General features: G+C 35.8%; 1 protein-coding gene across 1 annotated transcript in view; it reads left to right on the forward strand.

Moving 5' to 3' along the window:
* LOC113094796 (cadherin-12-like) overlaps nucleotides 1-25,398 on the forward strand; it is a 113,820-nt gene that overhangs the window by 59,990 nt on the left and 28,432 nt on the right. Inside the window, exons 3-6 of the mRNA XM_026260450.1 lie at nucleotides 3,995-4,289; nucleotides 9,056-9,175; nucleotides 12,594-12,761; nucleotides 14,896-15,083. Coding sequence (XP_026116235.1) covers nucleotides 3,995-4,289; nucleotides 9,056-9,175; nucleotides 12,594-12,761; nucleotides 14,896-15,083 — 771 coding nt within the window. The remainder of the gene's footprint in view (nucleotides 1-3,994; nucleotides 4,290-9,055; nucleotides 9,176-12,593; nucleotides 12,762-14,895; nucleotides 15,084-25,398) is intronic.

Raw genomic sequence — 25,398 nt, forward strand, 5'->3', positions numbered from 1 at the left:
ATGCTAAATATCACTATGGCGACCAGGCTGGTTTGTTGCATGTTCGCACAGATGTCACTGATGTCAGCCATCAGCGATCACAATTATAATTTTTACAGAAAAAGTTTCACGTCATATCATCTCTTCAAAAGTTTGAGATACGTAATTTTTTAAAATGCTTTCTAAAGAAATCCCATGCTTTCCAAGGATACAGTTATTTGATCAAAAATATGATTACAATAAAAACTACATCTTAGAATGCAATTTACTTCTGTGGTGCAGAACGGAATTTTCAGCAGCCATTACAGCAGTTTTCAGTCAAATTATCCGTCAGAAATCATTCTAATATGCCCATTTTATGTTCAAGAAGCATTTCTTATGATCAATGCTGATAATAACGGAAGTAAGCGGAAGTACAATGTTGCATTCCTTAATTGCTTGTGATTAGATCAGCCGTTTATACACCTGAGACTGTCTCCATCTGTTGGGGCTGTTGTGTTTGTTTCATAACACACACACACACACACACACTCACACACTCACACACACACAGATGCATGTCAGTTTTCTACCTCATGAGCAAAAACAAAGCTCTCAAAAAAACTCCCTCACACTTTTTCTCTGTCCCACGTAATCAAACAGCGAACTGAACAATAAACTACACGAGTGTTAGACCGCTTTCACAGTTTCCTGTGAATCTGCGCCCCAGAGCACCAGAAATGTGGCAAACACAAAATGCAAACACTATGGCTAACGCAGCATCTGCCCCATCGCTCAAAACATGCATACGCTAATAAACACAGACACGCTTCTGTTCTCCTATTTTTGTCAACATTACAGACATGATCCATGTAAAACACATCCTGATATCAACACCCCCATTTACGAACGTTTTAATGTTACAAAATAATTCTGTTTTAAGTAAATGCTATTCCTCATAACTTTTTGTTCATCAAATATTCCTGATAGAACATGTTTCAGTTTCCACAAAAATATTAAGCAGCAAAAACTTAATAATAAAGTATAATAAAAACCATTATAAATAACTGAGCATCAGTAATAGTTGAGCATCATATATATATATATATATATATATATATATATATATATATATATATATATATATATATGTATATATATGTATATATATATATGTATATATATGTATGTATATATATATATATATATATATATATATATATATATATATATATATATATATACACAAACACACACACACACACACATATTTTTAATAATATTTCAACATATTGCTGTTTTTAATACAGTAAAATTAAATAAATGCATCCGTATTGAGCCTAAAGACTTTTTATATATGTTAAAAAAATGTATAAACCATATAATATCCTGGATATTATATTATATATGCGATTATTCCGAAATCTTCTATCATATGTGATTTTTTAAACATAAATATGCATGCATATACTGTGATAAAAAAAAAAAAAAAAAATCCACTTATGATAGAAGTTTTTGTTCACACTGCACACCCCAATGGATCTTTAAAATACACACACACGTATATTCATATATATATCTCCTATTGCACAGATGTCTCCCTTTTCACATCCATAAACACAGAAATAAGATCCATAAACACATATGCATGTGGGTTTGGAGTAAATGACTCTAGTGCTGGTTTCCTCAGACTCCTTGCAGTCATTGCACGCTGGGGAATGTATTTATTTAACTGAATTGGCTGAGTGTTTAAGCACGGTCTGACTATATTAGCATGCAGCGAGTGTGCAGGAACGCTGGTCCTCAAGGGCTTTCAGTATCCTGGTGTGTAAGAAATATCCAGTCATAGAGCTGACACTTCCTTTGCAAACCAAACATGCATTTAATCACTGGCCAGACACCATGTAGCGAACCTTATGATCATGCACACACACACACACACACACACACACAGAGAGTGCAGAAACACATATGTAATGTAGAGAGCTGATAGATCAATGAGATCTGGTCTGGGGTTTGGAGAACATTATAAATATCAGGCAAACATTTTTTTTTTTTTTTAAAGGCTTCTCTTGAAAATCTCTGAAGGAATTACAGCTTTAATAATTACTGCTTTTGTAACCCCTAAAAAGACTGCTAAAGAAGTAATTTTGACAGGTTGATCCTTCGCTTATGGAACCGAATGATAATAGAGCCTTTATTCAATCCTGCAGTATATTAGGACCCTATTGAATCTGCAGGCGATAGAACAGGCCTCTAATTGTCCGTATTGTGAGAGGAGGCAAGTATTTGACTGTTGCTTTCTCAGCACCTGTTGACTGAGACAATAACACATACAATCCAGTGCTTATCTTTACTCCAGACATGTAAGCTGAGAATAGCATAATAGAGGTCTAAGCCTATATGTACACTTGCACTTTTATTTGCAAAGAAGATGTTAAGCAGATATGGTGAAGCCATAAAGTTGCAATATGATTTTACATATGTTGAAATAAAAGTATTTATATTTAAGTATGCTTCTGAAATTACCATCATGTAATTAGGTCAATAACAATTACAATAAAAAGTTATATTTAAAGGAATAGTTCACCCAAAATCTGACGGCACCCATTCACTGCAGAGGGTCCACTAATGAGCAAGTAATGATTTAAAAAAAATATCTAAATCTGTTCCCATGAAGAAATAAATTTATCTACATCTTGTACGGCCTCGGGATAAGTACATTTATTTATTACATCTTTAATTTTTGAGTGAAACATTCCTTAAGATTGAAAATATTCTAAAAATAAATAAATAAAGAGCTTACCCAAATCAAATTAGTGCTGTTAACTTTTTCACTTTAAAGAAATCCTATGCGATATTACATATTCAAACATATTATTAAAATACCTTTAAAAGTTTTTAAAAGAACAACATTCCAAAACTAATCTTATTGCAAACATAATTCATAAATGGTGTGTGTATGAAAACAGACATATTAGTACATACTCAACCTTTCCATGCTTTCCTGTATTTCTCCTCCGGCGGGGTTATTTTTTTTATATATATATTTCAATTTGTTTTTTTGTTTTTTTCGGCAGAAATTTGCATGTAAACACATAGTTCTCACTTTATCACTCTTGCTTGTCAGTTTATGCTAAACGGTTTGAACTTGTCATGTTTGTGAAAAAATAAGAGCAAGCGTTTCTTCTGAGAGCGTAATGAGCGTCTGGGAAGACGCTTAGTCCATTTTGTGTTATATTTGTGCTGAACTTATTATCAGAGAGAGAGAGAGAGAGAGAGAGACAAGATGTTCTCACCAGTTCTGCATATTTGTGAGGTTTCTCAAGGACCCAGTCGGCACATGAATCCCTTTTGTGTAACTGATTGCTATTGTTATGCTAATTACATTTTTAATTAGTATCACCTAACTTTTCCACTTCTAGTTATTACTGGATTGATTGCTGAGTTTTAGCTCTTCTTTTCTTTGGCATACCTCTAGTCTCTTTCTTTTCATTCATTTCTGAATGTGCAGATATATGACAATAAAGCAGTCTGATAATTGAGCTCTCTTTTGATTTATGGTTCACTCAAGATATCGCGCAGATTGAGGAAAACAAAAGCTTTTTTAAACATTACTGTCTCAACTTCGACACAATCTTTGATTGATGCTTCTTCAGATGGGAGACATGCATATGATTAATAACACTGTACAGCGCTGATATGCTATCAAATTAATGAACAATATTATTGATGACTGCATTCAAATGCTATTCACTTTCATTCAAATGGAATTGGATTGGATAGATAGATAGATAGATAGATAGATAGATAGATAGATAGATAGATAGATAGATAGATAGATAGATAGATAGATAGATAGATAGATAGATAGATAGATAGATAGACAGACAGACAGACAGACAGACAGACAGACGGATAGAGAGATAGACTAGGAATCAATAGATAGATAGATACCACTTTGGTAATTTTACAAATGTTTGATCACTTGTGTATTCTAGATGCATATTCCATATTCTTCTTTCTGTCTCTTTAGTTACACACTGACTTGGATAAAGGAGAAAGTGCAGTGAAATACACTCTCTCAGGCGATGGCGCTGGAACCATCTTCACCATCGACCAGATCACCGGGGACATACACGCTTTACGCAGTCTGGATCGCGAGGAGAAGCCTTACTACACGCTACGAGCTCAAGCAGTGGACATCGAGACCAACCGACCGCTGGAACCAGAGTCCGAGTTTGTCATCAAGGTGCAGGACATCAACGACAATGAGCCAAAGTTCCTGGAAGGGCCCTACACGGCTAGTGTGCCTGAGATGTCACCTGTCGGTAAGAGGTTTCCCTGATTTTTCATTCATTCATTCATTCATTCATTCATTTATTTATGGAAATAATGGAATGAGGTTGAATGCATTACCTTGAGTTAATGTATCATAAACTAACAATGAACAATATTTTTACAGGATTTATAATTTTAGAATAATGTTAATTTATAAATACAAAATATTTATTAATACTCTATAAATTTTACATTAAATTACTACATATTAGATTTGTTTGTAATATTAATAAAATGAATGTTTGTTTATGCTACATTAATCTGGACTAATGAATTACACAACATCTACCTAACTTAAAAAAATACATCAATCTTGTTTAAGTCATAAACTAACGGTTCAAACTGTAATATACACACACACACACACACACACACACACGCGCGCGCAAACAACCACGCACATATAATTTTTACAAAATTGGCATATTCAAGGTTATTCTTCAACACAGTGGAATTATGCCAAATTAAAAAAGTAAAAAATAAAATAAAAATAAAGGTTTACAAGGATGGTCACAGTGTCACAAAACTGATATATTGAAGGTTATTCTTCAGTATAATAGAACAATGTAAACAGCAAAACTACACTCAAATGAATTTAAATTGTAAATATAAAAGAAAGAAAAAAGAAAGAAAGAAAGAATGACTGTCACTGTGTTACAGCGAGGGATGCTGGAGGTCATGTTTTTTCCACATATTATGGAGTTTGCCAAATATTCATTGGTGTGGGAGAGAGGAACTGTGTGCCGTCAGATAATGAGAAGTGCATGGGCTCCAAATCCCCACCAAACTGGATTACACAGCCCTTGTAGGATTCCTCATCTCACATGGTAGAACGCTTGATTGTATTACTGATTATTTCACCAAGGCATCTGCTCCGGGTGATGATGGCAGCGGGATCTTATTTTGTTACTGTCTCTGCTTCTCTAAAAAGGCCATCTCTAAGGCCGGCCAGAAGTTGTATTGATTTCCACGGCCTAATCCAATCGCTATAACTACTAGCAGATCAATGAAGCGCTATCCTCTTGCATTCATGAAACACACTGCAGAGCTTGTTAAAGTCATAATGGCCTCCATTATTTGGACAAATATTCTTAATCATGATGTCAAATATGATTGCAGACGATGCATCAATACCATGAGGCCACGCTGGGGAGCGATGTAATATGACGCTATTTTCACTGCAAACATGATGGTCAATGAAGTGCTGCTTGCTTTGAATTATATAACATTAAACTGGATACTTCACAGACTTATAAACAAAATGATAGACAAGGGCTCAGAAGAAAGCTCGCTTGTTAACCAGTTTAGTCGCAAACTTGAGAAAAGAACCCACAGTTTTGCTATTAAAACATATTAAATATTGAAGCAATGTATAATTGATTCCATCTTATCATGTGATAGTCCCAAAAGAAACTGTCAGCAAGTTCACAGCTATTTTGACAGATGAAACATGAAGTTAATAATAAAAAAATCAATATGTTCTTTAAGCAGTCTTAGTTTTCTAATAATAAAATATGCCATTACTGTCACAAACTATCAATAATCACTACAATTACTGTTATTTTCTGCCTCATTTTGTGAACACAATCCACAGTTCAGCTCCAACGGCTTCCAAAGAAAGTGCAAGAGACTCATTTACATTAAGTTCATTTTAATCAAATTTGATTCAATTCTAGGTTATTTGTATACACTTTTAATGAACGGTAATTTTGATAAAGTTGCTTTATGAACTTCAGGAACTGCCTGTAATAATACTGTGCCGTAAACCGAAGCAGTAATTCTCCCGTACTCGCAATCATTTGTAGTCGCAGGCCCCAAGAGAGTTCAGTTTTAAATGAAAGCATTCGGAGACTATTTTAGGTTAAGCAAAATTCAGCGGAACTGCTCATAATCCGTAAGTGTCTGAATAGACGTCTGTTGTGCTTCAACACTGCTGTACATAAAATGATATAGAAGTAAACAAGAAGCAACATAAGGTTATCTTAAAATGCTACAATTATTTTTTGTCTCCATCTATCCTATATTTTTGTATCATTCACTTTTGCAGTACAACACAAGTGTCTTTACTGTTGAGTGGTCTGTTGTAGCATGTAATTAAGTTGGTCTATTTAAGTGGCTCCCTGTAGTTGCAGAGAGCATTGCTGAGAGAAGAAGAAAAAAATGCATTTAAATCCATGTCTATTAACTTTGAGGTAATCTATTATACTGTTATACCCCCCAAAGAAAAAGGCAAAATTAATTATTTGTATGTATTAGTAGTAGAACAATAAAATATTTGGTAACACTTTATTTTAAGGTGTCCCTGTTACATTGTACATGTACTTACTATTATAATAAAAAATAAATGATGCATAATTACATGCAAGTTACCCAAAACCAAACCCTATTCCTCACCACATAGTAAGTGCATGTAGCTAATTAATATTACTCAGTATTAAAAATTATGATTTCACTGTAACAAGGGCACCTTAAAATATAGTGTAACCAAATATCATCATAAATTAAAAATAATGGCACACTGAATGCTACTGTATGGGTCCAAGATGAGTTGTCCCATTTTAGTGTCTACTTCAAAAGTAATTGTACATGCACAGACAGCATATTAAATGCAAGTGAAACGTCTAATTTAATGTTTGTGTACATAAAATGTCAAAATAAGGGTGGAATAACGTTCTACTGTAATGCAATTAACTTTATTTATAAACTTAATGCTTAAAACACCCATCACATATATATATATATATATATATATACATATACAAAGTATATAATATTTCAAGCCATAGGGTTTTTACACTCAAGAAAGGTAATTAAATCAAGATACTTAATTATAGTACCTGTCCTAAAGGCCTGTGTAAATTAAAATAATGCACAAGTTATTACTGCACTGTATTACTGCTGGAAAATCCACCTGATATCTTCACACTCTTGAGTGTCTGAGGATAAAACAGTTGGAAATGCAGAGTGCATAGAAAGTTTAATTACATCTTATGAAAGCTGATACTGTTAAACTGAAAATTGCAGGTGAGAAACCACTCATTACAACACAGCGCACAGAATATCACTGATTAAATAGCCTTCCATCTGCTAAACAGAAAGCAAGTGGCAGTTCGGTTTAGATTAAGACTTATGCTTTTAAAGAGGTTCTGAAAGTCATGGAAATCCCAAGCATATTTTCAAATAAACAAAAGAAATAAGAAAGACTTTGCATGGCGAGAGGTAAAGTCTGACATATGATTTGGTGTTGAGCGTAATAAACTACATGCCCTATCCAGCACCAAAGCCCTTTTCATGTTGCTTTCCCTGAGGATGACAGATCAGGGTAATTCACTTTGAGATTGCCTTTTCCTTGATCTGAATGGCAATGAAATGAAACCCTCCCCTTCCCAGCTGAATCACAGCTACTCATGATCTCAGATAGCAAAATGTGAATAGACTGGTTTATAAGTGCACCATAGTCCCTATTGAAGCTATAGACCTATTCTGCAGACGTCTGTGTGATTTCGATTGTGGCTTCTGCCATCACAAAGGCATAACGGAGTCTTGCTGTTAACAAACAAGAGATACTTTAGCTTTTCCCTTATTTCTTGACTGTATTCTGGATGTATTTTTCATTGGGTTACATGATTTTGCACTGACGGTCTCTGACTGTCTCATTTGGAGGTCACTTAAAGGACTGGAACTGTATGGGTTTTTAATGCTTTTCATATCTCTATTTCACCTCTGTGTGGAGGCCAGAACAATCTGAACACATATCGATGTGTGCTGAGAGAACTCAAAAAGAAGAAAAAAAGGTAATTGCATCAGCTGGTTGAAAAGGACTTCCATGGGGAAATGGCCTTGATTTAAAATCTGCACAATTACCTCTCGGTTCCCTTTGTTTTTTCGCTCTGCCTCTCTCCTCCAAGGCCTTCAAGTTTCTTTTCTTGTCTCAGGCAGTAGTCTGTGATAATTCGCTCTACTTGCGGTTTGAGTGTTTTCACAAAAGATAAATAATCACAAATGGCGGTATGTACTTTATGAAATATGCCTGTTCTTGGTGTGCATGATTCTGAAGTGCATGTTCATCTAAACAAAAACAAAAAAAAAAGTGTTCAAAATAACATATACAAATATAATCTTTCTTAACTTCCGAATTTGCATTTGCTTTTCAGGCTTCGGGCGCAGGATATAATCTTCATAGAATAATATATGCCACTATATGCATATTTTATTCAAATATGATTTAAAAAACTGTTTACTGAACATGTGTTTTTATTTTTTATTTGTACAGCCATCACTGACTGGATGGATGGATATATAAATAGAAATAAAGAAAGGAGAAAGAAAGAAAGCTTTAAATATAAATTCCAAAAATATATAACATTAGAGAAACAACACACATGATTCCTGCTTATTGTGAGATGGTCAAGCACAGTATTGCGATGCAATTCAGAAAAACACAAGGATTCAGCGACCCGTGACCATCAGCTCTTTCCACAGTACGGATGATTTGTCATTTATTGGGTCGTTTAAAAAGTGCTGCCTTTGTAATATAAAAACTGCTGTTTCAGACACATCAAAACAGAGTGGAGAATCAGTACATAGCCATATACTTGGTTTTATATCAGCCCGTCATAAGCAAAGCATATAATGATGTGCCTGTACAGGCCTGTTTTCCAGTCCCGGTCAAACCCTACATGCTATTACAGTTATAACCTTGAACAAAGCATGCAGTTTAACACAAACGGCTGATATCTTCTGTGTGTGTGTGCAGGTACATATGTGATGAAGGTGACGGCGACAGATGCAGACGACCCTACATACGGCAACAGTGCTAGGGTGGTGTACAGCATACTTCACGGCCAGCCGTACTTCTCCGTGGATCCCAAAACAGGTAGAACACTCCTTAATATTTGATAGCGAATATACAGAAAAATGTTGGCTGCATAAAAAAATATGAAATTACTATTAACAAACAAGTTCCTCTGTTTTGTTTGTGTAATACAACAGAGAAGACTCATTCATTTCACAGTTCACAGGTTTCAACGTAATTACATTCATTGACCCTATTAGACAAATAAGCTCTGCGGTTTGATTGTAAAATGTGGCCAGCCTAGAAAATGGATTTGTAACTCAAAATATACTGCAATTCATTTTGAACTGGAGAACAGTTACGGACATCCTGTCAGCTAAACAGGCCTGAAAAGATGTATAATTATACAATCAGGTGCTGCATTTCAAACTCTCCGAGATGAAAATAAAGTCAGCCCGGTCACAGCAAATGGATCTTTCTGTTGTTTAAGGTATATGGCTGGGGGAATTGTAGCATCATCAAATGATGCCGCAAATAAACTGCCTTATATTTATTTTTCTCCCCATTGAATACTTTGTTACGCAATATACAGGAGCGTTTACAGCAATGAATGGGAATTTACAGATGGCCTTCGTCTGCATTCAATGGTCAGTAATATCCAATGTGCAAAAGCACAAACCTGCAAGGTAAACTTGATGCTAAGGGCATGTTTTTACATTTTTGGTGTGGTTGCGGCCCTGTTGTACAAGTATGAAGCATTGCAAACAGGAATATATGAATACAAATATAATATCCTGATATCAGCAAACCCGGAGTGGGGCACAAAAGGTGACATTCTGTTGTTGAACAAATAAAATGACTAGTAAGGAAGAAAAATCTGGGTTTGTCCCAGGCCCTATCAAAAAAATTTGCGAACACAAACCAACAGCAAACAAAAGCCATGAGAGGAGGATGGGATTCAAAAAGAAGGAGGTAATTAACACATCTTAAAGGAACAGCTCTCCTAAAAATGAAAGTTTGCCACCATTTAATCGCTCCAATTTTTCGTTCTTCTTTCCGTGAAATAAAAAAGCAAAAAAAAAAAAAAAAAAAATGGTCATGCAGTAAATGACAACAAAACTATTCACTTAATTACCACACAAACTTCAAAGACAGATCTGCTCATGCGAAAATGAAATCAAAAACAGATCCATCCTGTAACAGGCTGAGAGAATCACACATGACATCCCTTTTACGTTTCATCTGAAATTGGCATTGAATGAAGGTCCATGCCTTTCTTAACCATCCACCACCATGTCTAATTCCTCCTATGAAGCGCTCTCTTGATCTGGGAAAGCTTCTTGTGGCGTTGGGAAACGCATTAGTTGTGCTTTATGGAAGAAAAGGTATTGCTACGCTAGCTTTGTCGCCTTGTTAAGATTGTTAAGTACCAGAAGCTTTAGGGCTGACCTCAATCTTGCAGCTGGAGAAAAACACTTGAAGGCAAAGGTACTGGTCCCTGGAAGGGTTTTACAGTCTTTAACTTGGGAACAATCTGTGTGCTAATACTTAAGAACCCTGGAGAACTTCTGTTTCCTTAGCAGCTGATTCCTGGAAGCAATAATATGTTCTGGACGGGGTATGCTAAAATATCAAGAACTTACCCCAAATAACCATATAGCCCTATATTTTTCCAGCATGTTTCAGATAAAGGCATTTATGGAAAAAATAAAAATGGTGCATTCAGAAATTGCTTTGAGTCTGATATAACTATATGGATGCACAAATTTACATTAACACCTATTCAGTGTTGTACTGTTCAGTCAAAAGCCGTTTATGAAATTAAAAGCTTCAGATTTATGCTTTTAAACCCTTATATATATATTTTTTTTTTTTTTTATTGACCCCTATACTTTCAATATAAGTATCCCACTTTAACCCTAACCACTTTTAAATAGTTTTTTTTGTGATTATTGCTGCTTCCCTTGTATTAATCCCTGATTATTCATTTAATTTGAACAGACAGAGAAAAGGTTGAGAATGGTCTAGTACAGCAAAATTTCAGCCAGTAATAGAGAAAGAGGCTTTTTTTATTAAATGGCTGTGGTATCAGAGGCTAACAGGGCCATGCTAACCGTGACACGTTCTGTGCAGTAGAACACTGTGTTATGCAGATTAAACCTGTTGGGACACATGACCATGATAAAGGTATTAAAAAAACAAAGGTGACATCTCATCCAGCAGTGCATTTTGTGAGGCAGGACTACAGCGATGTAGTAAAAAAAAAAAAAAAAATTCCCTGTGACGAGAGACGTGGGAACAGGAGCTAGGCCGGTGGAGTGATTGGAAATGAGCGACACCTGCTTGACCCACGGGTCTCGAGGCCCACGGAGGAGATGGAGGGATATAAAACCGGAGCGACGACAGTGACGGACAAGAGAGGACCAGGCCTGGGCTTTAGTTTGTGCTTGCTTTTTATTCGTCCACGTCAGTCGTCCATGAGGGGCTGATGCGCTGTTTTTATGGTTACTTTGAGCATTAAAGTTTCATTTTGATTGTCCGCCGGTTCCCGCCTCCTCTTCTTCCAATAGTTATGGAGTTTAAAACAGCCAAAAAGGCTGTGTTACACATGCCATGCCAGTAGTTGGCAATGTCATCTTGTAAGTAAACAGTACCTGTAGGGAAGTGATGATTATATGTTGTATATGATGCTTCTCCGCTGTTGGTTGTAATATTGGGGAAGTAAATCCACACTTTGCTGAAGAAGCATTAGCAAACTCTTGAGCAGCAAGTACTCCACCACTGTTCTGTATATTTGTTCACGCTTGCCTTTAAAATTGACACTACAGCGACGCAATCGACGCTTGCCTTTAAAATCGCATGTCTACATACCGAACACGTACTACACACGTGCATGACATAACCGTTTCAAAGGTTCCCATTTTGGGTGTTTAAATGGAAATGACAACGGTGGCGTTTTCAACCCAAACCAAGCCGCGTAAACTAAAAGGCAAACTGCATAAAAAGTTTCCAGTTCTTGGCTGAAAATGTTGTCGTTTAAACGGCCTCTAACCTGTAAGCTCTAAACACTAATTCAAACCATAAAACAACACAAATATAGTTGGGTTCAGTCGTGCTGTGAGGCAAGACAGATTTTCAGGACACTGATAATAGCACAGAATTGACACGCTACACCTTTAAGTTCAATTTGCTTCAGTTTCCTTTTCCACAATGCAGCAGAACTTCATCCATTTCCCTTTTTTGCCTCTCTCAATTTTCTTATCTCAATTGCGTCTGTTATTTTAGATTACCATTCTCATCCTTTTCTCAGCAGGCCTGATTCTCAGGTCTAAACCCTATTCTTCTCCTCACCTTACCCTCTTTTCTGTAATCCAATTCTCTCCACACACTGATACCTGCCTGTAATACTCTCTTTCTGCCTCACTATCCCTTTATCGTCCTTTTCTCTTGTCTCTTCTTTCCATTAACACAGTCTGGCTCTCTTTCGCTGTGTGTGCAGGAGTCATCAGGACAGCTCTACCCAACATGGACAGGGAAGTGAAGGAGCTGTATCAGGTCCTCATCCAGGCCAAAGACATGGGCGGACAGTTAGGGGGTCTGGCAGGGACCACCACCATCAACATCACCCTGAGTGACGTCAACGACAACCCACCCAGGTTCTCCAAAAGTAAGCCACTCTGTATAACATAAACTCAAATCAGTCAGATCTTTGAGTGCACCTACTTGTTCTTTTCTTTTCTAATTTCAGATCAATAATGAAGCCAATAAAACTGTCAAATGCAAGCATGGCTATTTTAGTGTAATATTTACTATCATTATTATGTTTAACATTCTAACTTCAATTGGCTCATTTATAATCCCATAATTCCATTAAAAATGTAATTATTTCACTGTGATGCTAAAAAATAAAATAACAATAAATTAAATTATTTATTTTAATTGTATTTAATTTAAAATATTAGTTAAAATAAAAAAGAAGCTTTTGAAAAGTGACTTCATGAAAAGTGTTCAGGAGTATGCAGTCAGCTCTATTTATGAATAGAAAACTGTAGTTCTGTAAAAAATATATATATTTATATAATAATATATAAATAATAAATTATTGCAGGCACAATTTATTCATTCCACCAAACACATTTAAAGTATTTACGCATAAAGCTTTAGACCAAAAAGTTTTTAATATAATGATAAACTTCAATTCAGGCAAGTGTGTCTAAACCTTTGACAGGTAATGTGAAATTTTCTTTTTAATACACATGAGGAAGCTTAAAAACTTAATGCATTCATGGAGAAAATGTATGCCAACATTTCTTTAAAAATAAATTAATAATCTTGAATCTATAAATTTTGTTTGCATAAAAGAAGAAAGGCAGCATATTTAACAGCATCTCTGGAGTAGTAGAAAGAAACACACACACACACACATATTTTTTTTATTCTTACAGTAAATGTAAGATATATGAATTAATGAGATTTCAGAGAAACCAGAGTTTCCTGACAGCAAAGAAGTCATGTACTGTACATGCAGTCTTAGGCCATCCACAAAGCATGTGGATTTGCTTTGAAAAAGATGTGGCCAGTGGAATGGGGGGACATAACGCAAAATTGCGAAGTGCTTTTATTAAAAGCTGCTGAACTTCTTTTAACCTGAGCATCACATTTTTGGAGAGGCCTGTCACAGGAGGTGCTTCAAGAAACACAAGACGGCCTCTTACCATCCCTGTTCACAGCTTCTATCTAACAGTCTCATATTTTATGCATTTAAATACTTAAAAAATGTTCTTTGTTTATTTTTCCACTGGAATAAGTCTTTAAACAAGTACATGCAAAAAGGTTTCATTTGCACTTAGAAATGGTGAAATAGAAATCATGTTGAGTTTCAGCGACTGGTTTCCTCGCTGTGTAAATATTGGTAATACCCTGGGAGCGAAGTAGATTTCCATCAGCACGTCTCAGAGGATGGCACTATGATGACTGCTGCATTCTGGGCCATGTCTCTGCCTCCCTCTCCCTCTTGTTGTTTGTTTTTTGGTGCATTGCACTAATGCATCTAATGACTTCTTAATTAGCTGAGGTGTTTTTGTGTGTGTGTGGTGGGGGGGGGGGATTTTACTAATCAGCATGATCTGTTTGTGCCTACTTTGCACATCTTCACCAGCATTACTAACCAAAAGTAGCAATTTTATAAACTTAACTACATTTTTAATAGCACGGCATTAGCTCAGCTGTTTTCAATTTAGTGTAGGCTTGCCAAAAACAAGCACTTTCCAAAAAGTAGCAGAGTAATGTGAAACCAACACTTCATCACTGCTTTTTCTGTCATATTTACAGCCAAGTGCATTGAGGCAGTTCTCAAACGCTCTCTCCAACAATAATGTCCTCTCTAGAGCTGCCAACTTCTGAAATTTGGCACAGGAGGAAGAATATTGTGGCAATGTGGATATGTTGTAAATGTGCATTCAGAAATATGAGACAATGAAGATTAAATCATAACTGATGCTATTTATTTGATTAATACTGTGCATATTTATGTTCTTGAAGGAATAGTTTACCTAAAAATCTTATTTACTCACCCTCAGGCCATCTAAGATGTAGATGAATTAGTTTCTTTATCAGAACAGATTTGTAGAAAGTACTACTTGCCCCTCAAAGGATCCTCTGCAGTGTATGGGTGTCTTGTCTATTCCTTCAATGTGAACAGTTCATGGGAGCATGTTATTCCAAATATAACTAACTCAACTATTAAAGCAGCTTCCCCAACACTAGTCCTGTGTGCTTTAAAAAACTCATTGATTCTACAGGCATCTTCCACCTGCGTGTACCGGAGTCATCAGCAGTCGGGTCAGCGGTTGGCCGAATCAAAGCTCATGATCTGGACACTGGAAAGAACGCAGAGGTGGAATACAACATCGTCCCTGGAGATGGAGGAGCCATGTTTGATATCACCACCAATGAGCACAACCAAGAGGGAATCATCATGCTCAAAAAGGTAAAGCCTCATTTAATGTGCTATATGTACTAACAGCAAATACATATACAGGTTAAACACTCAGCGGTTTATTTTTATTATTATAAGGTCACATTAGAATTTTAAAAAATCTGTTTATTTTTTCTAATACTTCTGGTTTACCCTTGTTGCAGACTTTTGATCTTAAAATATATAAATGCAACACATTCAATGTAATGTGATTTGATTTTTTTTTTTTTTTATGTAAAAATGTTAAATTTCCATTCAAGCTGTAATTGTCAAATTTATGTAAAAATACCAGTTTTCCACAAGCTGCTAAAGACTCACAATGCAGAACAAAAACACACAAGCTTGACTTTTAAAAGCAAAAACATGACAAATTAATTTGTAAGTACACACACCTGTAAAATAAAAACAGTTGTCTTTTTGTCAGTTAAGGTGTCTGTGTTACACGTTACAAGTACTTACTGTACTATTATAATAACAATCAATCATGCATAATTACATGCAAGTAACCCTAATCCTAACCCTATCCATATAGTAAGTGCATGTAGTTAATTAGTATTACTTCGTACTTAAAACCACTGATTATTTCAATTAAAAATTAAATCATCAAAATAAAGAGTGACATTATCATTTGTGCATTTATTAATTCAGTTTAATCAGTAGTAAATAGTCATATCATGTATGAAGAAAACAATGTAAAATCAAGGTAATTGTCCCTTGTGAAACTTCCGAGCCAGTTTTCACAAGTTTTCAACCATACAGAACAAAAACGCTTTTAAATGCAAACATCAGAGAAATGACATTGTGTTGAAGTTAGCATGCATGTAAATCAGCCTCCCTCTAAGCCAGAGTCTATCCACGCAGCCACAGACCTTCAACACTGTCATGACTCAACCGTACCCGGAAAATGACAGAGATCCCATCATGCATCCAGCCGCAACCACATTATCAAAACATCACTCAAACACTGCAGTTAAGCGCACTTTGGGGTAATTGTGTCTGACATTAAGAACTCCCCCAAAGGTAAACTAGAACGTTCAGCTCTTCTGGAGAGTGTGCAAGGTGACTTTCTAGGATTTGAATTGAGCCCAGTACTTAAATACTGGCAGCGTGACAGGACTTATTAACACAGCACACATCTGTTAATATTATCTCAGCCGCGTACGTCTTCGCCTATTGAATGAGAACAGCCATGTCAATAAAAACACCTGCAGTGTTTCCCTGTACGGGACAGTATGCTGGTGTAATATTACCAAACCCGCACTGCGCTGATCTCTGGAAGTGTTAGTGGAGATATATGAGGGTGGGGAGCACTAACTGTGTCCATATGTTTCCCTCTAAACGCACACAGCAAGCATGACAACAACACAGCCAGGAATCCCCACGTCTCCACAATGCATCCTAGATGTCATCTATCACATACGTTCTAGGAGCGACAGAAGTGTTTATTTTCAGGATTGAATCACTTAAGCTATTTTTCTGTGGAATAAAGGATTTCCTCCTAGTATTGAGTAAGTGTTGAGTAAGGTTTACCTGCTTTGTGAAGCTGTATACAAAAAGCCAACAGTTAGCCCAGATTTTTTTTAAATTATCCATAAAAAATAAAATAAAAAAAGACAATGAAATCCTGTGATGCAATACTACATTTTCAACAGCCATTGATTGGAAATAATTCTAATATGGTGATTTGGTTATTATTGGCTCTTATATATTAATACAGCAATGTTGAGAACAGTTTTGCTGCTTAATATTTGTGTGGATACGTTTTTCAGGATTTTATTTTATTTTATTATGACTATAAAGATCAAAAGAACAGCATGTATTTGAAATATAACTTTTTTTAACAATATAAATGTCTTTACTTTTACTTTTAAGTAAATTAATGTGTCCTTGTAGAATAAAATATTAAAAACAAACAAACAAACAAAGTTGATTTTGCCTTTGCCTTGCTTTTGGAGCTCAACTGAACTCGTAATGTTATTTCAAGCGGATGTACTGTCAGACTCAGTTAAAATCACTTGCTGACCTATCAGTTTGGATGCAACATTGCATAAAGAAATCTAATAATTGCATGTACACAACAACAACAAAAAACACTGCGATAAAAAACAGCATCATGATTTCATTATAGCTGCCTGTCGTATTTTCCAGAAAGCAGAGATGACAAGAGGTTACCTCCAGGAATAGAGCATTGCACCATTTCCAAGAGTTCCCATAAAACCTGACACATGCACACTCAAAGTCACAAACACTTCTCTTATTAAATCGCTGAAGCTATAAATGTTTTCGTTGTGATTTGAAATTCTCTTTGTCAACACGCCGCATAAAGAATCACAGGGGATATGGAGGCAGAGCTAAGAAAGTATGTCATAAAACAATAGGCAACCATCAAGTGATGCCATCAGAACAGCCGGAATGTTAGTGTCAGGTCTATATTGAGTTTGCCTGTGAACATCTCCTGCAGTTACACACATAATACGCCATAATCAATGATATAAATACAAGTAGAACTTTGCACACTTGATCAATCAGAATAAAGACTAAATTAAATAATATTTCATATACTGTGCACAATAAATTTGGCAAGGGAAAATGTCATCATAATGACAATAATTATAATTAGGGGTGTAACGATATCACAAATCGAACCGAAAGATCGCGATACACCACCCACGATACGAATCGCGGAACTCTCGTGGTGTACCGCGGTACTTTCACGCCTCCTGCTGCCCATTGTTGATGTTAATGTCACTTATCTCTTACTAACTAATCTATTAATTTATTCAATTTTATTTCCATACATTTGATTAAATTGCATTGGTAACAACTAATACGAGCTTTTTAAACGCTGTTCTAAATATTATATTCCAAAGTTACTGTTTTCCAAGTGCATGTCATGTCACGTGACTTGGGAGTGAGCGTCACACTCGGTTACTACTGCATACGCAGGATGGCTGCTCCGCCTGAGATTGCAGATCCCACAGACACATTTAAGTCTTTTGTGTGGGAACATTTTGGTTTTCCAGTGGAGTACAGGAATGGAATTTGTGTCGTAGACAAAGCACACACAATCTGTCGTAACTGTTTCTCAAAACTACTTATACGACAGGAAACACGTCTAATATGCAAGCGCATCGGAGACATCACCCCAACATTAATATTAGCGACACACGTAAGAAGCCTCAAAAACAGGAAACTTTTCCCACTGCCTTCAGAATGAAGCTACAAGCTAACTCGGACCGTGCTCAAACAATTACATAGGTAATAGGTGTTTTCATGGCACTAGATATGCAGCCGTTTTCCGCTGTTTAGAATGACGGATTTTATTCATAACTCATAAAATGAGCCGACACTCAGTGAAAACGTAACATGCCTCACAGACATAATAAATATATCTATAGAAAGCTGTAAATTACTACTTAACGAAATAAAACAAATCTAAAACAAAAACTCATTGTAATCATAATCTGTGAAGATCTCGGCGCATCTAATGAGGAAATCGCGAGACAGGCAACTTCATCCTTGCAACACAGACTTAGAAAACACTAGTTTATTAGTAAATAATTCAAATATCTCCCTAATATTTACCAGTCACATTTATGGTAATTACTTTTGCCGGTGCTTTGCGGCAAGCTTGAGCCTATTGCGTGTATTTGAACGCAGAACTGTTCAGCTGCGCTGCTGCTGCGGGACACTAAACACCTTCGAGTCGCTCTTCACAGTCGCAGTAGCGCGGTCTCGCGTTGTTTCCACCAGCGCGGCAATTTTGTTTTATCACTTATTAATGGATGTCTAAAATATAAAAGTAAGGAGAAGTATAAAACAGGCGGTAGGCCTGGCCCGCGTCTGAACTTTGACGTGAAAATTGGTCTCAGAGGAGCAGTTAGATGTGGCATCCAGCAGTGATGATCCTCCAGCAAAACAGGCACCAATCTCTGAACTGTTTGGAAAGTTAGTTCCAGTGGAGCCAGGCACTCCTGCACCTTGTAATGTTTGTCATATCAAATGTCTCCATATCAATGGTGAAAGATATACATTTTATTTATAATATATTTAATTTTAATTTACTCGGATAAGCTGACTGCACTACAGAGATAAATGTTTTATTCTGACTAGTCTACATTGGAAGTATTTATTTAAATTTTGTTTACTCAGGTATGCTGACTGCACTAAAAATGTGAAGCCAAAGTTAATAAAGAAAAAGACAAGTTATTTTGTTGCTATAATTAAGTTAAGCAAACCGAACCGAACCGGACCGAACCGTGGCTCCAAAATCGTAAACCGAACCGAACCGTGCCATTGGTGTATCGTTACACCCCTAATTATAATATAACATAACATAATATAGAAAATCCTCTTTGAGAAACGCAAAGTAAATGGTACATTTTTATTAGTCTTGTTTGTGCGTTTTTCACAGCAACCGTTTCCACATCCAAACATCTGCATCTGAGTTACCATAGAAATATAGATTATTGAGCAGCAGTCCTGCAGCACTAAAGGCTAAATCAGCATGCTTTTGTTCTTTTCCTTTTCTTTTCCAGTGCACAACCTTTTACCCCCCTCTGAGGTTTAAAGAGATGGAATTATGATTGTTCCCTACACTTGCCTGGCAGTCCAGTAACAGGTTTCACTGCATTGTCTGTGTTCTTAGGGGTTCAAGACACCAATTATAGGTGTGGACAATGTTAGAAAAATGAGTGCGGTTATTTTCGCTCCATCTTTCATCCTGCAAGCCAGAACAACTGAGAGATAGCAAGAGATGTATTGTGGGCATGCATTGTCTCTGTTTACCCCTCAGTTTGAGTGTGTGTCGTGCCAACACTGAGACAGTGTGATGCATTCTCCTCAATAGGAGGTCCAGGCAGGCAGCGATCCTGCCAGTGTGGAGATGCTGTCTCTTTCTCCACAGTGAAAGAATTGAAGCGTGTGCCCTACAAGCCACAGCTTACATGAGGTGAATAGGTTCCTGGGGGGGGGGGGGGGGTGTTCTACATACCAACTCATGCCTTGCAGTCTCTACTAATGAGCTGACGAGTTGAAGCAGGTGTGTTAGATTAGGGAGACATACACAGGTTTGAGAACCACTGCACTGTTGGATACGGTGTCAATCTATGGTCTAGTGCAGTGGTTCCCGATCCCGGTCCTGAATGCACCCAACTCTGCACATTCAAATGCACATGCAAATGTTCAGTGTTGGGGTGCCTCCAGGACCAGAGTTGGGAACCACTGCACTAGATCATAGTTAGCACTGTATCCAACAATGCAATACAGAGCTTACACATGCAATAGAGGTCATTATAAACACTGTAGCATACAACTGTTTGAATGGTTTCTCATTGCATACTGCATATACTATAGTTTAACATTATATTTTAAAAGTAGGCAGTATGCAGTAGGTATTGCTAATAGATAGTATAATATGTTACCCTGACCACTAAACCAGTCATAAAGGTCAATTTTTTTTATTTTTTTTTTTTTAACTGAGATTAATACATCATCTGAAAGCTGAATAAATAAGCTTTCCATTGATGTATGGTTTGTTAGAACCATATCTGGCTAACTATTTGTATATCTGAAATCTGAGGGTGCAAAAAAAAATCTGTATATTGAGAAAATCGCCTTTAAAGTTATCCTAAAGTTAGTCCTTAGCAATACATATAACTTATTAAAAAATAAGTTTTGATATGGTAGGACATTTTCAAAATATATTCATGGAACATGATCTTTACTTATTTTCTTAATGATTTTTGGCATTAATAAAAATAAAAATCTATATTTTTGACCCATGCAATGTATTTTTGGCTATAACTACAAATATACCCCAGCAACTTAAGACTGGATTTTGCTCCAGGGTCACTTATACTCTGTATAGGGGACGAAACTAATGCAAAAATGTATATCCAGTTAAGTATGCAAGCTGATTTTTCTCTTTGCTAATTATGACATGAAAAAAGTTGGAAATTTAATACAAACATAAAATATCCTCTTTCGTCATAACTTTTATTTTGGCATAATTACAATTTAGGAAATAATAACTTCTTTTTTTATGTAGTTAAATGATTCCATAAAAGAAACATCATTTTTTTAAATGAACATACAATATTATATTTATGTAAAAATAGTATTTTTATTATTAAACAAACTTGTCTAATGGCACATAATTGAGAAAACTTTATAGAACATTTTTCATGTAAATCAAAATGAAATATTACAGTCTGGGGCATCACAACTGTATAGTCAATTTTCAGTACAGCCCATTGTAGCAGTCTATGGTGTGCAGATGCAGTAAGCTTATGTTGCATTAAATGTTTTTAAGCTACTGAACAATATCCTTTAGTTTAGACAGAAATGCTAGCATACTTGTAAAAAGTAAAGAAATGAAGTTGAAGACTATAGCAGGGCTCTGGCTGAATGGCGATGTATGTGTGTGTCTGTGTGTAGAGAGGATCATCAAGGCTTAAGGATTCTGAGTGATTACCTGCTCTAGTGTCAGCGTGAACATGGGCGGCACAGGAGCTTGCCAAAATGTTTAGACAGCCTCTCGGCTAAAGTAGCGATTAAAGCAAACAATAGGCCCTGCCGATCCCCGCCACAATCGTGCGGAACATCCCTATTTACAATTCCTCAAGCAAACACTCACCAACACAATAATGAGCATGCACACACACATACACACACGCAGAGACACACACCCAGCGAGTCACGTATTCCCTTATCTTCAGCTCTACTCAAAGAATGCTCTTGTCAGATTAAAATGCTTTGTGAATTGCAGCATATTTGTGTGTCTGTCAATAATTGTAAATGAAACGAGTGTTTTGTGAAAGCAGTAATTGAAATACTAAATATAGAGGAGCTTCTTTTATACAACAAACTTCACACATTTCACACTTAGCAGAAAAAGAGCTAGCTGTCACAATTAGGGTTGAACATTTTTAACAGAACAAAGTCTCAATGAAAAATATACTTTTAATCAACTTATACTGTGGGTTAATGTTTTTTATTTATATATATATATATATATATATATATATATATATATATATATATATATATATATATATATATATATATATATATATATATATAAATTTAAATTATTACATTTAAAATAATTATCATTTTCTGAAGAAAAAAAAAAAGTTTCCACTAAAAAAAATAAATATATATATATATATATATATATATATATATATATATATATATATATATATATATATATATATATATATATATATAATAATAGATCGAAATTAACCATAAAGGCAATTATGATCTATATAATAATAATAATAATAATAATAATAATAATAATAATAATATTATTATTTTCTGAACTTTCTATTCTATTACCCTGGGGAGAAAAAAAAAATCAGTTTTCACAAAAATATTAGGCGGCACAACAACATTGATAACATTGGTTGTTGAACAGAAAATCCGTAAACTAGAAGAATTTCTGAGGGATCATGTGACACTGAAGACTGGAGGAATGATACTGAAAATTCAGCTTTACAATTAAAAAAATAAAAAGGAACTAAAAATATCATACAGAAAACCTCTATTTTAAATCATAAGAATATTACTGTATTTTTTTATCAAATAAACGCAGCCTTGTAATCATAAGGCCTTTTTTGACTGGTGAGCTGTATATACAGTATTCACACATACACATATATAACAAACAATGTCAGGTTGCAGTGTAAACACGTTGGGAGCCTTATATTTCACACGAGTCAGCATTCTGTGCCAGGGTGTGAAGAAACTACAGCCCCAAATTCCCTGTAAGTGGGTCAGCTCATGATTAGTCATCAAAAACAAATGATGTTCATTTCTCCCATTAGTAAACAAAAGCAATTATTCTATAAGTTTTGTGAGAGAAGTCTGATCCCACAGGATCTCACCATCTCCCACAGAATAACAAGCCTTCTAATTATCACATAGTTCACTTAAACAAAGAAACAGTGACAAAAAAATATTAAATATAATCTGCTCTGCAGAGAGGCCAACAAAACATTACAAGAAAAGTGTGAGGCAGATGGACATCCATGGCAGAATGTCAACACAACTTTAGCCTCTTCAGTTGCCACAAAAATCAGACACAGACTTCTAGACCTTAGGCTAATGACTCGTTCCTGCAGTGTCCTACTCTCTGTGAGTTTCTCATCCCCCATTAAATATGTCATTAATGTGCTGTTTGATCTATAAATCAGCTGAAAGTGTTCAAACTGCCACAGTCACTGGGATTTTAATGATTCACCACTTCCATGATAAAAAAAAAAAGTAAAAGCATTGTCACCTGATTTGAGAATGAGTGGGAAGAAGCAAAGTCTTGGGTGTGAAAACCACATTGGATGGCTTTGTTTATCCATATTCATTTCACTTTAGCACATTTTCTCCATGTGTTTGTTTGGGAACAGGAGCACATCCTGTAGGTTTTATACAGGAGTAGGCAGTGCCCCCTATAGGTGACTCCTGGTTAATATATTGCTAAAATAAATGAAAAAGGCAAAGTTCAGAATGGAATACTAGCATGTGCCTCACTGAATACTGCTACTATTACTAGTTATATATGTAAAGTAGTGTGTGACACAGAATGCATTAAGCAGCAATAAAGATTTCAAACAGCAGTATGCAGCGTTTTTGCCTTGAGACCTTTCAATGTGTTGTAATACAATATGATCAGAGAGTGTGAAAAATAAATGGGAATACAAGCTTTAGCCAAGCAACTGCCATTGAGATGAATTGCAATCTTGGCAGTTAACATTCACCAGATATGATACACTTTCTTGGATTAATAAGTGAGTGACATTTAATTATCACCTTGCAATTATTTAGCATTTGTAATGCATTATTATTATTATTTTTTATGTCTTTACATTTGGCAGTATTGTATTAAAAATCATGGCTCATGTCACTTCCTGTTAATTTTTCAAGTTGGAAATGGATTATCAAATCAAGCACATTGTATTGTGGTATATAGTATTCAATTGCCATTCATGTGAATTATTTATGCACAATATACATACTATATTCTTCTCTATTAAACAAAATGCTAGTATCCCTATAGCTGAGAGGAATAAAATCATATTTGGAAACGGAAACAGCTTGTTTACCTTCATGCACGCATGTGTGAATGTGAGATGTTATGACATGACAGACAAGTGCAGTGGCAAACATCTGATGATGTGTGCTTGATAATATCCAATAATGCATATCAAAGACTTCAAATATGTGTATAACAGTATGTGTGTGTGTGTGTGTGTGTGCAAGGATGTCAGCATGCAAACCATGTGGAAAGAAAAAGGGATATAAAAAACTTTCGCTGAGAGCAGCAGTCTGAGGGAGATGGGATGTTAACAGTTTGTTTGTGTCAGTGCTGTGAACTGAGGTTATTAGAGAGGATATCTCATACCTCCAAATGTCATACATCTAAAAAACCCAAAGGTGTGTTATAAAACTATGTGTGCCTGCAGATATATACATCACAACGGTGAAATATACATTTGTTTTGCCCTAGTTTTGTGTTTACAGTATGTCTTTCAGACACCCAAAAGATCATTTTACCTCTTTAGTATGGTGATATAACACAATGTAAACTAAGACATCAAACATCTCTGCTGAAAAATGAATTATTGACACAGAAAACTCATTGTAGCAGGAAAGGGCTATGCATGCTTTGCCAGTTCCAAGTAAAGGGCTGTATGTGTCCTCAAACTCTGCTGTGGTTGGGACATGCCTTCCTGTCTGTTTCCAACCAGCTCTGTTCAATGCAGAGCACACTCTGATATGTTCACCTCCAATATCAAAACAATATCAAGATTGATGTATTGGCTAATACTCATGGAACAGTGTTGTGAGATTCAGTTTATGAGTTTGGTTGTGTGGTTGTGTGTTAGCATAAGAGATTCTGTCACTGTATTCAGTCACTTCAAGGGTAAGGTTCTCAATTAGTGGATCATGAACAGAAAATGGGCCGCAGGTCTGTTCTGATGGACCTTTGAGGACCTGTCCACATAAGAAAAGCCATGGCTTTGGTAAATCATAATTATCAGATACTGTGGTGAGTCATACATAATGAAAGTACAAAGTACAAGTCATAATTATGAGATAAAGAGTCAAAATTATTAGTCAATTATAAGATGAGTCAAACTTGTGACATAATTATGGAAACATGTTTAATTATGAGATACTGAGTCATAATGTCATAACTGCCAAAGGAGCAGTTGGGGGGTTCAGTGCCTTGCTCAAGGGCACCTCAGTCGTGGTATTGCCGGCCCGAGAATCGAACCCACAACCTAGGGTTAGGAGTCAAACTCTAACCATTAGGCCACAA

This window comes from Carassius auratus, unplaced genomic scaffold, assembly GCF_003368295.1.
Source record: "Carassius auratus strain Wakin unplaced genomic scaffold, ASM336829v1 scaf_tig00215421, whole genome shotgun sequence".
Taxonomy (NCBI): Eukaryota; Metazoa; Chordata; class Actinopteri; order Cypriniformes; family Cyprinidae; genus Carassius; species Carassius auratus.